Source organism: Engraulis encrasicolus, chromosome 19 (assembly GCF_034702125.1).
Source record: "Engraulis encrasicolus isolate BLACKSEA-1 chromosome 19, IST_EnEncr_1.0, whole genome shotgun sequence".
NCBI lineage: Eukaryota > Metazoa > Chordata > Actinopteri > Clupeiformes > Engraulidae > Engraulis > Engraulis encrasicolus.
This window is the reverse complement of record NC_085875.1, coordinates 9,949,366-9,961,865: the sequence shown is the minus strand read 5'-3', so window position 1 is coordinate 9,961,865 and position 12,500 is coordinate 9,949,366. Positions and strand designations below refer to the sequence as shown.

The following is a 12,500-nucleotide window of genomic DNA, read 5'->3' as shown; positions in this document are numbered from 1 at the left end:
AAATATGCTTAATTTTATTGTAATACCCCACTAGATGCATTCTCAAATGCAACAAAGCTTTCCAAATATGAACATCGTCTGTGCAAAATAGAAAAATAATTAAGGAGAAAAGTGTACAGTAATTCAAGCATTATTATATCGGTTTTGATGGGTCAAAAATCCGATACCGATATTGACCGATATTACATTTCATGCTATTATCGGGCCGATAATATCTGTGGGCCGATATTATCGGACATCTCTAATTGCCTTCCATTACTCTTTCACTCTGTTTGTCTGTCTGTCTGTCTGTCTGTCTGTCTGTCTGTCTGTCTGTCTGTCTGTCTGTCTGTCTGTCCGCCTTCTCTTTCTCTTGTTATCTTTCTATAGTGTGCACTCTCTGTCTCTCTCTCCCTCTCTCTCTGCTCCTCCCCCTCCCTCTCTACAGATGTATAGAGATGTGCATAATGTACATGGGTCAAAGACGTCCAACATGAAATTGTCCTTCAGTGTGTAACGGATACTTTTGCTTACTGTAAATGCAAAAAAAAAAAGATTTTTTTTAAATGATTTTTTTTGGCTTGGCTTTCATGCATTCACTTCTCAAAAAATTGAAAACCATGTTTTTCACAGTTACAGTAAGCAAAATTATCCGTTAGCACTGAAGGACAATTTCATGTTGGACGTCTTTGACCCACATACACGCACTCACTGGAGCACTCTGCAGTTTAAGTGTCAGCCCACCACTCATTCTGCAGAACAGTGTGTTCTTCTCTTCCTCTGGCTTACACACACAGACCTCCACACACACACACACACACACACACACACACACACACACACACACACACACACACACACACACACACACACACACACACACACACACACACACACACACACACACACACACACACACACACACACACACACACACACACACACACACCACTCTGGTTCTGCAACCTAAGTAGGTCTGCAGGAGCCTCTTCAGGTCATAGCTTCCCTAGAAGACAGACAACATATCGTCGCTGTCCAGCAAAAACCTAAGAAATCTTTTGTGTATTATTTTGTGTTTTGATTTTTATTCATTATAACAAATAAATCAGCACTGCTCCTCTCAAACTGTCCTGTCCGATAAAGGCAAAAATAAAAGTAAAGGTATAAAAACATAAAAAATAGTAATGGAATTCAATAAAATTGCCTTCCTCCTCTTCCTTACTCTGGTTCCACAACCCAAGGTGATCCAGAGGTCACTTTTTGATGCCTTTATACACCAGGATTCCCTCAAAAGCCTAATGGGGACCTGTCTGGATGAGAGTAAAGGCTAAATACGTGTAAGATAACATAACATAACGTAACATAAAATCTATTTTGTGTTTGTCTTTTCCCCTCTCTGCTCCCCTTCTCCCGTGCAGCCCAAGTGGGTCCCGATGAGATCACCCCGCTGGTGCCTCCCCAGTCTGGGGACAAGGCCCAGGAGGACCTGACCGGATACTTCCTGGAGGCCACGCTGAAATACATGGTAAACCAGGTACTCCTCCTCTCTGCCCCGCGCACTGCACTGCACTGCACCGCCACCCCACCCCACTTTGCCACCTGACCCCGATCCTGAGCCTGACCCCTGGCCTGGTCCTGTCCTACCTCTCCCTGCCCCCTGCTGATGTGGATGTGTTTGTGAATGGCCTCCACCACACACACTGCTGGCCCCTTCCAGCCCCCGCCCTGGTGCTGCTGCCGCTTCTACGCTGCTGGTGATGTATAATAGTAATGTGTTGTGAACGGCTGATGGTGGCCCTGTGGATCGAGCCTGTGCTGGCTGGCAACGCTGGTGCCTGTGCTGGTATCGCTGGTGATGGTTGTGGTGTTAACGTTATGGATGTTGGATTGCTGTATTGTCTGTGTAATAGAGTTCGCAAGTCAGCTAGAAGCATGTAGTCTTTCTTGTTAGCATTTAGCGCCATGACGGTTCGCACGAATAGGGCAAAATGAATGGTGACCAGTCTCAGATAAGGAGGGAGTGAAAGCGTGCGATTAGTGAACCCCCGCATTCTATGGAGGATGATAAAAATAGACTGTAGGGACAACAGGATTGATAATTTGGTGTCAAACGCCAACATAAATACGATGTTGCTATCAACATGCTAAAGCGGGAAAACAGGCAGACTACAGGAAGGAGATTTCACTCAGGAGATATGAAATTTCACTGGCCGTGTCCATCCCCATCATAGCCGCCTCACACGAGTTGCGTACGAGACTTTGGAAATAGTTCTAAACAAGCCCTGATACATGTTTTTCACTCCTGACAACACTCTTTTGATAAAACTTAATGCAGTTATGGCATTATTTAAGTCCAATCACCTTGTTTCAGTAATATTTAGCTTTAGCGCGAAAATGTGAGATGTAGTTCTAAAAAAAATCCCCTTTAGCTGAGGGATAGCAACATTGCTTTATTGCCATTATGTTTTGTTTAGTCCATGTGGTTGTGCTGTACCAGTCGCTAATAAGGAAAGAATGCGGGGACACACGAATGTCTGTTGTTGACAGCTATCTTATATTTTTGTCAAACCGAAATCCCTATGGCTCGTAACATGGTGGGAATTCCTTTAGGAAACGGATGTCGTTGAAATACTAATCCGCCGCATACAACTTGATGTCAACCACTTGCGAGCTCTATTGTCTGCACTGATGGGCAACTTGGATTCTTTAGTTACAATCCAGTGTCACATATTGAAAACCCGGAGATTGCCCTAACGAACTCTTATACAGCCAATCACCTGCTTAAACTGGACAGGTAAAACCAGGTTGCTGCATTGTAAATCAATGAATCCATCCATGTTGCCCACCACTGATTCTCTGCTCTTGTAGCACCGGTGCTGGTGTTTGCTTCCTCAGCGGTATCATGGATGCGTGTGATGATAACCCGACAGCTTTGCCTTGGCTGTCAAGTCACCTCCCCACCATCCCACCACACCTCACCCAGGCTGACCTGGGCAGCCGTGGCCTAGTGGTTAGAGAGTTGGTCTTTCAATCTAGGGGTTGCAGGTTCGAATCCCCCATAACCTCTCCCTACATCGCCATCCTTGGCTGAAGTGCCCTTGAGCAAGGCACCTAACCCCACATTGCTCCAGGGACTGTAACCAATACCCTGCAAAATAATAACTGTAAGTCACTGATGTGCAATGTAATGTAATGTAAAATGTAATGATGCCAGAGCACAGTGTGGCTTTGTTGTCTGACGGTGGCTGCTGCTGGTCTGACTTGTTTGTAGTGTAGCAATAAACTATTTGGATCATGAGTCCTATGGCCTTAGTCAGTGTCGTGCAAAATTACCGTAGTATTACTGTAGTTTTGGGTGCTGATTGAGTATTCAGAGCTCAAGACAAGTTTATTTGTTTATTGCATTTCACACAAAGAGGTAGTTCAACGTGCTTCACAAAATAAAACAAGTAGAAACAAAGCAAAGGCAAGTTTATTTGTTTATTGCATTTCACACACAGAGGTAGTTCAATGTGCTTCACAAAAAAAGTAAAAACAAAGCGTAAAGACATAGTGGAAGTCAGGCCTCCCCCATAGGAACATGACAGTGTTACTCATTGGCAAAGTTTCCTGGAACTGTTTATATTACTACTGAGGCAGTTGTGTGCCAATATTAACTTATACAGTACGTACACACCCACACACACGGCACAGAGTGAATATCCTGGCACCTCAGTACACTTGTAGGCCTCCTACAATCAGGATCACTCTCACACACACACACACACACACACACACACACACACACACACACACACACACACACACACACACACACACACACACACACACACACACACACACACACACACACACACACACACACACACACACACACACACACACACACGCGCGCACACATACACACACACACACACACGCGCGCGCACACATACACACACACACGTGTATCACTCAAACAACACACGCCAAACATCACTACTCCTCCTGGTTTGCTTCAGACAATGGCACCATGCACGGCCTGTCTGCTGTGACTCAACATCCTCAACAAGCGATCGTGCGAGCCGAGGGCCGAGAGGAGAGGACAAGCGGAGGGAGAGATGAAAGAGTGGCCAGAGAGCGGAGAGGAAGAGACGGCACAAAAGCACTTCTGTTTCTAGTGCCCTCCGTTTAAATAAACACCATTGTTGTCCTCTCCTCTCCTCTCCTCTCCTGCTCTTGTTTTCTCTTCTCTCCTCACCTCCCTTCACTCTTCACCTCTCCTCTCCACTCCTCTCCTCTCTTTCTCTCTCTCTATCTATTTTTGTCTTTTTCTTGTCCTCCTGGTCTATTCTCTTCCATTCTACCCTCTCTTCTCTTCCTCTCTCCCTCCGCTCTCTTTTTCTTCTCCTCTCCTCTCCTCCCCTCTCCTCTCCTCTCCTCTCCTCTCCTCTCCTCTCCTCTCCTCTCCTCTCCTCTCCCCTCTCCTCTCCTCTCCTCTCCTCTCCTCTCCTCTCCTCTCCTCTCCTCTCCTCTCCTCCTCACAGGCCAAGAGCCTGGAGTGGCGCTGTAAGGAGAACCATGAGAGGGGCTTTGCGTTCCTCTTTGCCAACTTCAAGAAGTACTACCTGCCCCACATCTTCCCCAACTTCTCCAAGGAGTGCAGCCTTTACAACCCCATCCTGGGTAAGACTGGCCATTCGGTCTCTGGTAATATCCCAGGTCACTTTAGGAAAAAAGAGGTATCGCACACCAATAAAGTCTTTCTTGAGGTGCTGGCTTCCTGAGCATATAAATGTTAAAGAAAATGAAAAGAATGCCGCACACTCTGCTCCATGTTTTAATGGTGAAGTGACGTTTCGGCCGTCTGGCCTTCTTCAAACTTGCAAGTTTGAAGAAGGCCAGACGGCCGAAACGTCACTTCACCATTAAAACATGGAGCAGAGTGTGCGGCATTCTTTTCAATATCCCTAGTCACACGTTTTGCAGTGTTTTGGGAGCCTTGTGAATAAATAGATTTCACTGATTCTGAAAAGTTTGGCAAAAACACATCTCACTCATAAAAGAATGAAGAAAAAGGAACAAACAAAATCCACTTTAAGATAAGGGCTTTGTTGCATGACACATATACTGTATGTGCTTTTTTACGTTTAATTGTATTTTAATCATATTTCATTGCTGGACACTTTCCCATCCCCTATAAAACCTTCTGACAATGATTATGAATGACCAAGGAAAATGTATAACTCTGATGGAATTGAATAATATCATCATTACATGGAAGAGATATGCTTACAATATTCATCTTCAGTATTGTTGAATTATGGAAATAATTCTTCATTTTAATACAAAAATTAAGCTTTTTTACTTTCAATTGTGTATGACAGTGTTGACAAAAACAAAGTACGAGCCTATTTTATGAAAAAAGTAAATTATGGGGAACTTCTATATTTTGGATTTTAACTTTTTTTCTTTCAAAATTAAAACCTTTTTAAGCCACATGACATTCTCAAGGATCAGAAGGAGAGTAGAGTTGCACGGCCTGGCTTAACTGGCCCCCACAACCCTAGTGATGGAAGTGTATATATGTAGCTATATAAAACATTAATAAAATTCAATGTGCTATTTAAGATAAACTGGTCGACTCCACTCCCTTCTGCCTCCCTCCCCCTTTGCGCAACTTGATTTAAAGTCCGCACCATTATCTGGAAATCTTGAGGGGATGCCAAGAGAATTTTGAATAACTGAACAGCGCACTGCATTTATATTAGCCCGCAGCGGCGCCTACCTCATACATTTTAATACGTAGCAGTTTTCTTTTTTTTCAGTTTTAACTTAGTGATGTTTTTGAGAGAATTTTGAGTGAAGGTGTCAAATAATCGCAAACACTAAACAAAAACTATTCAATGGTAATGTACACTGAATATATTAGCTACCGATACTCTTTATAATTGCACATGATACACAATACTGTGTTGGAAGCGTATCAAATCCTTCCATTTGTGTCTGTGTGTTTTTTCAATGTATGTGTGTACGCTTGTGATCTTAACGTGTGTACGCACATTTTTCTTTTTTTTTACTTATGTAATTTTGTGTGTGTGTGTGCGTGTCTGTCTTGGTGTGTGTTTGTGTGACTGTGTGCATGTGTGGGCGTATAAATGTCCCGTGTGCAGATGTTCCCCAAATAAGACCAAAGCCTTACTACGTGGTGGTGAAGCGCGACCCGGAGTCCAACGAGGCGCTGTACTGCACCAAGGAGAGCTTCCTGAACGCCCGCGTCATCTTCATACGCTGGCTCGTCTCCTTCTGGCTCGAGCCCCGCGCCAACACCGGCCCGCACATACCCGGCGTGGAGGGAGAGAACGTCCCCAAAAACATCCAGGTTAGCGTCATATACAGTAGGGTGCCAGCTGGTGTAGGGTGCTGCTAGCTGTAGTTGTGTCCAGATTGGCTGTATCTAGGGTGAAATATGCATCTGTGTAGGGAGAGAATACCCAAAAGCATCCAGGTAGGCCTATTGTCCCAACATCAGACTCACTATATTGGAAGTTAATATTGACTATTTCACCTATTTCATTCACACTTTTGACACGCACGCACGCACGCACGCACGCACGCACGCACGCACGCACGCACGCACGCACGCACGCACGCACACGCACACGCACACGCAAAGGCACAAGTGCACAAAAAGTTGTTGGTTGCACATTGCCTATTTACTAAAAGTGATACAGCCGTGGCATTGGTAGCTAATGTTAATGTTATACATGGGTTCTACATTTTTGTTTCCCCCTGACTGCGCGAAACTAGCTGCGCACAACTCAACATCTGATTGTTGGAAACCGCTGTCGGTCAAAAACTTAGCTCACGTGGTTGCCTGTCAGTGTCTTGCCCTTCCTCATAACATTGTGTTTACAAACACTGTGAAATGTATACAGTAGTTAATTTCCATGCACCAAATGAAAACAGCAAACAGGAAGATTCCAGAAGGAGGGAATGTTGAGCATCTGGTGGAGCTTTGTGATAGGTTCATGTATAATAACTTATCTCTCTCTTGCGTACCTCTACTCCAATCCTCCAGAGGGCAGCAGCAGGCCTGGCTGCACGTAACCACGAGGACGGCAGCGGCGGCGGCGCCCGGGGTTTTGGCGGTTTAGGAGGAGGAGGAGGAGGGGGCCCCGACTCCCTGGACGGAGGCATGGGCGGAGGAGGGGTGCTGGGCGGCGGCGGGGGCGAGCCGGAGCAGTCGCACTCCAACACCAGCACGCTGACGGAGCGCGAGCCCAGCTCCTCCAGCCTGTGCAGTGTAGACGAGGAGCACCTGACGGACATCGAGGTGGTGCGCCGCGTCCTCTGCTCCTCGCGCACCAACGTCAACTTCATCACCGAGATCTTCCGGCAGGTGAGCAGTCAAGTCAAGTCAAGTCGGTTTTATTGTCAATTTCTTTACATGCGCTGGTCATACAAATAGTTAAAATTACGTTTCTTACTTTCCCATGCAGACAGACATAGACTCTAGACTCTAGCTGTGGACATAGACAATTAGACATAGACAGTATACATACATTACACCTAGAGTACCTAGCAGAGCAGCAGATGCCTCTGACAAAGTGAGCCAAAGAGAAGGATTTTGGTCAGAGGACTTTGGCTGTTTGTTTGGCCCTGGTGGTTGATCCATTTAAGCCTGATGCTGCGTATAGGCCTACACTGCATTGGCTTATGCGCCTTGAGGGACATAGATGCTGCATTCAGGTTCTTTAGATTTGAGTTTATTAGGGATGCACCGATACCACTTTTTTGAAAACCGATACAAGTACGAGTACATTAATGTGTGTACTTGCCGATACTGAGTACCGATACCGATACCGTTTACCACCAAAATACAATGAAAATAAATGCATGGCCTTGTTTTTTTCCACCTGTGATATTGTTATTGTCCATTTCCATGTATATTTAAATGTTAGTAAATGCATGAGGTGGCACTTTTTTCCATACTGATTTCAAGTCCACAGAACGTGACAAGATTTTGCATTGTTTTGTGTAATGGCAGTATCGTTCCTGGTATCGGCAAGTGCTTGACGAGTACGAGTATGAGTATAATGAGCAGTATTGGGTGCCGATACCGATACCAGTATCGGTATCGGTGCATCCCTAGAGTTTATTATTAGAAATATGGGAGGGTAAGGGCTGAATGAACACATTCTAATGCAAGATGAGGGTCCTAGCTGTTAAATGCTTGTTTATCTTATTTCATGTTTTTATGTGCTTTGGAGGCTGAGATATTGATGTCTTAGGAATTCAGCAGGCGTTTTTTGCATAAATGCCACCGCCATCAAATTATAAGTATTCAATATGACTGGGAAAATTTCACTTTTCAGACATGAAAAGGGGGATCTTCTCCATTATGTGCCATTTTGAATGTCCAGAAATGGACATTTTAGCTGCCAAACTTACTTGACTTTGGTCATACTTAAAAATAAATCTAAGTATTAATTATTAATTATAGTTAATTAATTATAGATAATATTCATCAAAAAATCAATTTGGCAGTAGACAGCACAGTTTCAATGAGCAGCATAGTTGCAATATCTACTCTGACCACCATCCTACACCTGGACCTTTAACTCCTAAAATAATCAGCAGCGCCGGCAATACCAAGGCCTTCAAGAGGTTGGAAGCACATTATTTGCATGAAGTCACACTTGGAAATCTCTAATTTGACATCCATCAGATACAAGGGTTATTAGTAGGTGTCACCTTTCTTGAGTACGTGTGAAAAATATGATGAGAGTTAAAAAAAGACATCGCCACCATTACACCACTACTGTAGCAAATTAGTGGTAGATTAGCACCAGACTGATATTTGCAGCCCTTGGAAGAGCTGTCTGCTGCCTTGCGCCTGTGATCTCAGGCAGGGTCGCGGCCCAAACATAAAGGACTTTCACTTTGCTGTCTCTGAACTTTTTATTCTGAACTTTCTGCCTATATTATGATAGGATGGTGAAGTTTGTGACAGAAAATTAGCGGGGGTGAGAGACGGGGCGGGCTTGGCAAATGACCTCGGACCGGAATCGAACCCTCGTTGTCTGTGTGTGTTGTAGTCGAGTCAGAGAGAGTAGAGAGAGAGAGGTTCCATTGGCCCATTGTTTCCGGGTTCTATTATTGCAAGGGGGAGGGGGGGAAATCCCCCTTTAGGCAGACCTAGGCAGACCTAAGGACTGTTCTATTCAATGCTAGGAGTATTATGACACGCCCCTTTAGGCAGACCGGAACCTGGTCATGTTAGGTGCCCATAGAAACCTATTACATTGGCATATCTCTATACTGAAAGAATCTCCGGTCGAGTGCCCACCCGATTGAACCACGGTTGGGCCACTGTCTCTGAACTTTGTCTGTTGCTGCACTCTCTGTGTTCTGTTGTTCAGAGAGAGAGAGTGAGAGCAGAGAGGGCAAATCTCCCTCCCAAGATTTCACTAGGAATGATTGAAAGAGAGGAAGTTGACCGTTTCACAGAGGAAGTCCAGAAACAATGGCTGTTGCCTTTTTTACAGAAGAGCCTCTGGGTGCATCCCAATATGTGACCTTGCCTACTCCACTTGTGCTTGTCTCCTCCTCCCGCTTCCTGGCCCCTCCTCCGTGGAGAAAACGATAAAGTTTCCCACCCAGCTGTCAGCCTCGCCACAACAACTTTTGAGGGACTGTTTTTTTTATTCACCATCCCAATTGCAAATGAGAAAAAGACTTTACAATTAAGCTTTTGCAAGATATTGAAATATAATGCTGTTGTCAGTGATGTCATCATGACGAGAAGCAAGTGGAGGAGGCAAGTGGAGGAGGCAAGGTCACATATTGGGATGCACCCTCTGTCTGGGATACTGACCGCAGAATGGGGGTGGCATTTCAAGCCCCACAGCTTGTTTGAGGAACTCTCCCACTCCATAGGAAGTGCTTTGTACTGTACTGTACTTTCATACAGCAATTATGCAATGGTCTGTGCGGCTCTTCAGGGTTAGCCATACAGTAGTAGTTTTTTTTTTTATTATTCCTGACAGCAATTAAAAGTTGAAAACATGTACTGTGCTTTTTGCACGAGGCACTAGCCTACATTGGTCATTAAAAGTGCTTTCAAATTCTGTGTTTCCGTGTATACAGAAAACATCCCTACCAATATGCCTTATATTGCATATTTACACCATAACACCTTGCAAATGAAAAGCTGTGTTGGCCCTCTGTCACCTTTGGTTTGGAAGGGAGTTTTTGTGTTAAATCCTTGTATTGTGGTTGGAATGCTCTATGGCAGAGATACTACTAAGCCTGTTAGATATTGAACTGGCATTTGGGTCTTATTGTTGGAATACTTTCCCTACAGAGTGAAATGATTTCTTTGTTGTCTACTCCAATCAAATTCAGTTGTTTAATTTCACACATTATACCACATGCAGTAAAACAGATTAAAACATTATGAAGACGACGTATTTTGTAAAAACAGAATATAAAATTGATACATGAAAGAGTCTGTCCAAAGTGTATTCAATAGAAGTCTGTGCAATGTGAAGCCTCTTTATGGTGGTTTGGTGAGGCCTTTGTATTGTGGCTTGGTCCACTGTGTTGCTAGTAATGACAAGGAGCAAAGACTTTTGTTGCACAAAAGAAGAGCTATGTTATAACGTACTGTTTCCTCATCTGAGTACTTCATGAATGATGCTACACATGATGCCACTTATGTGTTTATGGCGACCATTCAAGGCATCCAAGACTCTTGGTCACCATAAACACATTAGTGGCATGTGTAGCATGTGAAGACTCTCTTCGAATTCTTCAATAGAAACCCTCTCATTTAAGTGAGCTAGTTCGTATTTGAATAGGTTTTAATGGGCCACTTGGCCCACTGTGTACACATGTCACTAACGTGTTTGTGGTGACTGTGTCTGCTCAATAACAAGAGGTACCACTAATTGGTGTTGTGCTGTGTGTACTGCTGTTTTACAGAGGTATACAATTATCACTAATGCACTAATGTTTGTATTGTCAGTGGCGTCATGGTTCAGTGGCCATTTCATAAATGCGGGGAACCGGGTTCGAGTCTGATCCGAGGTCATTCCCTTTGGCTCTCTCTCAATTTCCTGTCCAAATAAAGACATACACGTAAAAGCCCAAAAATATCTTGACGACGATAGCAAAGACGCTTTCGAGAAACGGACCCCTGGTCCACCAGAGGAGGTGGATCCTGGTATTGCAATGACTGTCCATCTGTCAACTGTGTTTTACATCATCTGGAGGAGGCGCTAAGTAACACATCCCATCACATGCATCGGTAACACTTTATTTTAGGAATACATCTATTAGCACTAATAAATACAATTTCCCTGTATAAGTAACTTGTAAGGCATGTATGAAGCAAAATCAAACATTTGTTAGGCATGTACAGTGCCCTCCATTATTATTGGAACCCCTGGTTGAGATGTGTTAAAAGCCTTAAAATAAATTCAGTGTTTATTGCAGAAGAATACTGTCACACTGAAAATTGTAGGAAGATGTAGCCTTCAACTCAAATGAATTGTAAGAAAATAAAAAAATCCCTGACTAAAAAATTATTATTTTTCATTAAATCACCTGTTCCACAATTATTGGCACCCTTAACAATTCCCAGGAAATAAATATAATTGAAGCATTTCTGTCATTTCTACAGTAGTTTACAAAGTTTACCAGAGTATGTAGGAACATTTAATTAGTAATTAATCACTTCCTGTTTCCCTGGGGTATAAATATGACGTGACACCGAGGCCATTTCTCTTATCCACTCTTAAACATGGGAAAGACAAAGGAACACAGCATACAAGTGAGGCAGATGTGCGTCGACCTTCACAGGTCAGGCAGAGGCTACAAGAAGATTGCCACTCAACTGCAGCTGCCCATATCCACTGTGAGAGGAATACTTAAGAAGTTCAAAACAACTGGAACAGTGGTAAACAAGCCTGGACGATGACCCAAGTTTATTTTGCCACCACGCACAGTGAGGAGGATGGTAAGAGAAATCAAAAGATCTCCAAAGCTCACTGTTACAGAATTACACCAAATGGTAGCATCCTGGGGTCACAAAGTCTCCAAATCAACCATCAGGCGCTGTCTACACGCCAACAAGCTGTTTGGGAGGCATGCACGGAGAAAACCTTTCCTCACTCACAATCATAAACGCAAGCGTCTGGAGTTCGCCAAGCGGTATTGGGGTTTCCACTGGGACCGTGTGTTTTGGTCAGATGAGACCAAGATTGAGCTTTTTGCCAACAAACACTCTAAGTGGGTCTGGCGTACCACGAAAGATGCGCATGCTGAAAAGCACCTCATACCCACTGTGAAGTATGGGGGTGGGTCAGTGATGCTGTGGGGCTGTTTCGCTTCCAAAGGCCCTGGGAACCTTGTTAGGGTGCATGGCATCATGAATGCTTTGAAATACCAGGACATTTTAAATCAAAATCTGTTGCCCTCTGCCCGAAAGCTGAAGCTGGGTCGTCACTGGGTCTTTCAGCAAGACAATGACCCTA

At 44.1% G+C, this 12,500-nt stretch overlaps 1 protein-coding gene across 1 annotated transcript in view; it reads left to right on the top strand.

Moving 5' to 3' along the window:
• Positions 1–12,500, top strand: part of ralgapa1 (Ral GTPase activating protein catalytic subunit alpha 1) — a 171,500-nt gene that overhangs the window by 31,421 nt on the left and 127,579 nt on the right. Inside the window, exons 7-10 of the mRNA XM_063183617.1 lie at positions 1,398–1,513; positions 4,506–4,644; positions 6,132–6,340; positions 7,040–7,360. Of these exons, the coding sequence (XP_063039687.1) occupies positions 1,398–1,513; positions 4,506–4,644; positions 6,132–6,340; positions 7,040–7,360 (785 nt within the window). The remainder of the gene's footprint in view (positions 1–1,397; positions 1,514–4,505; positions 4,645–6,131; positions 6,341–7,039; positions 7,361–12,500) is intronic.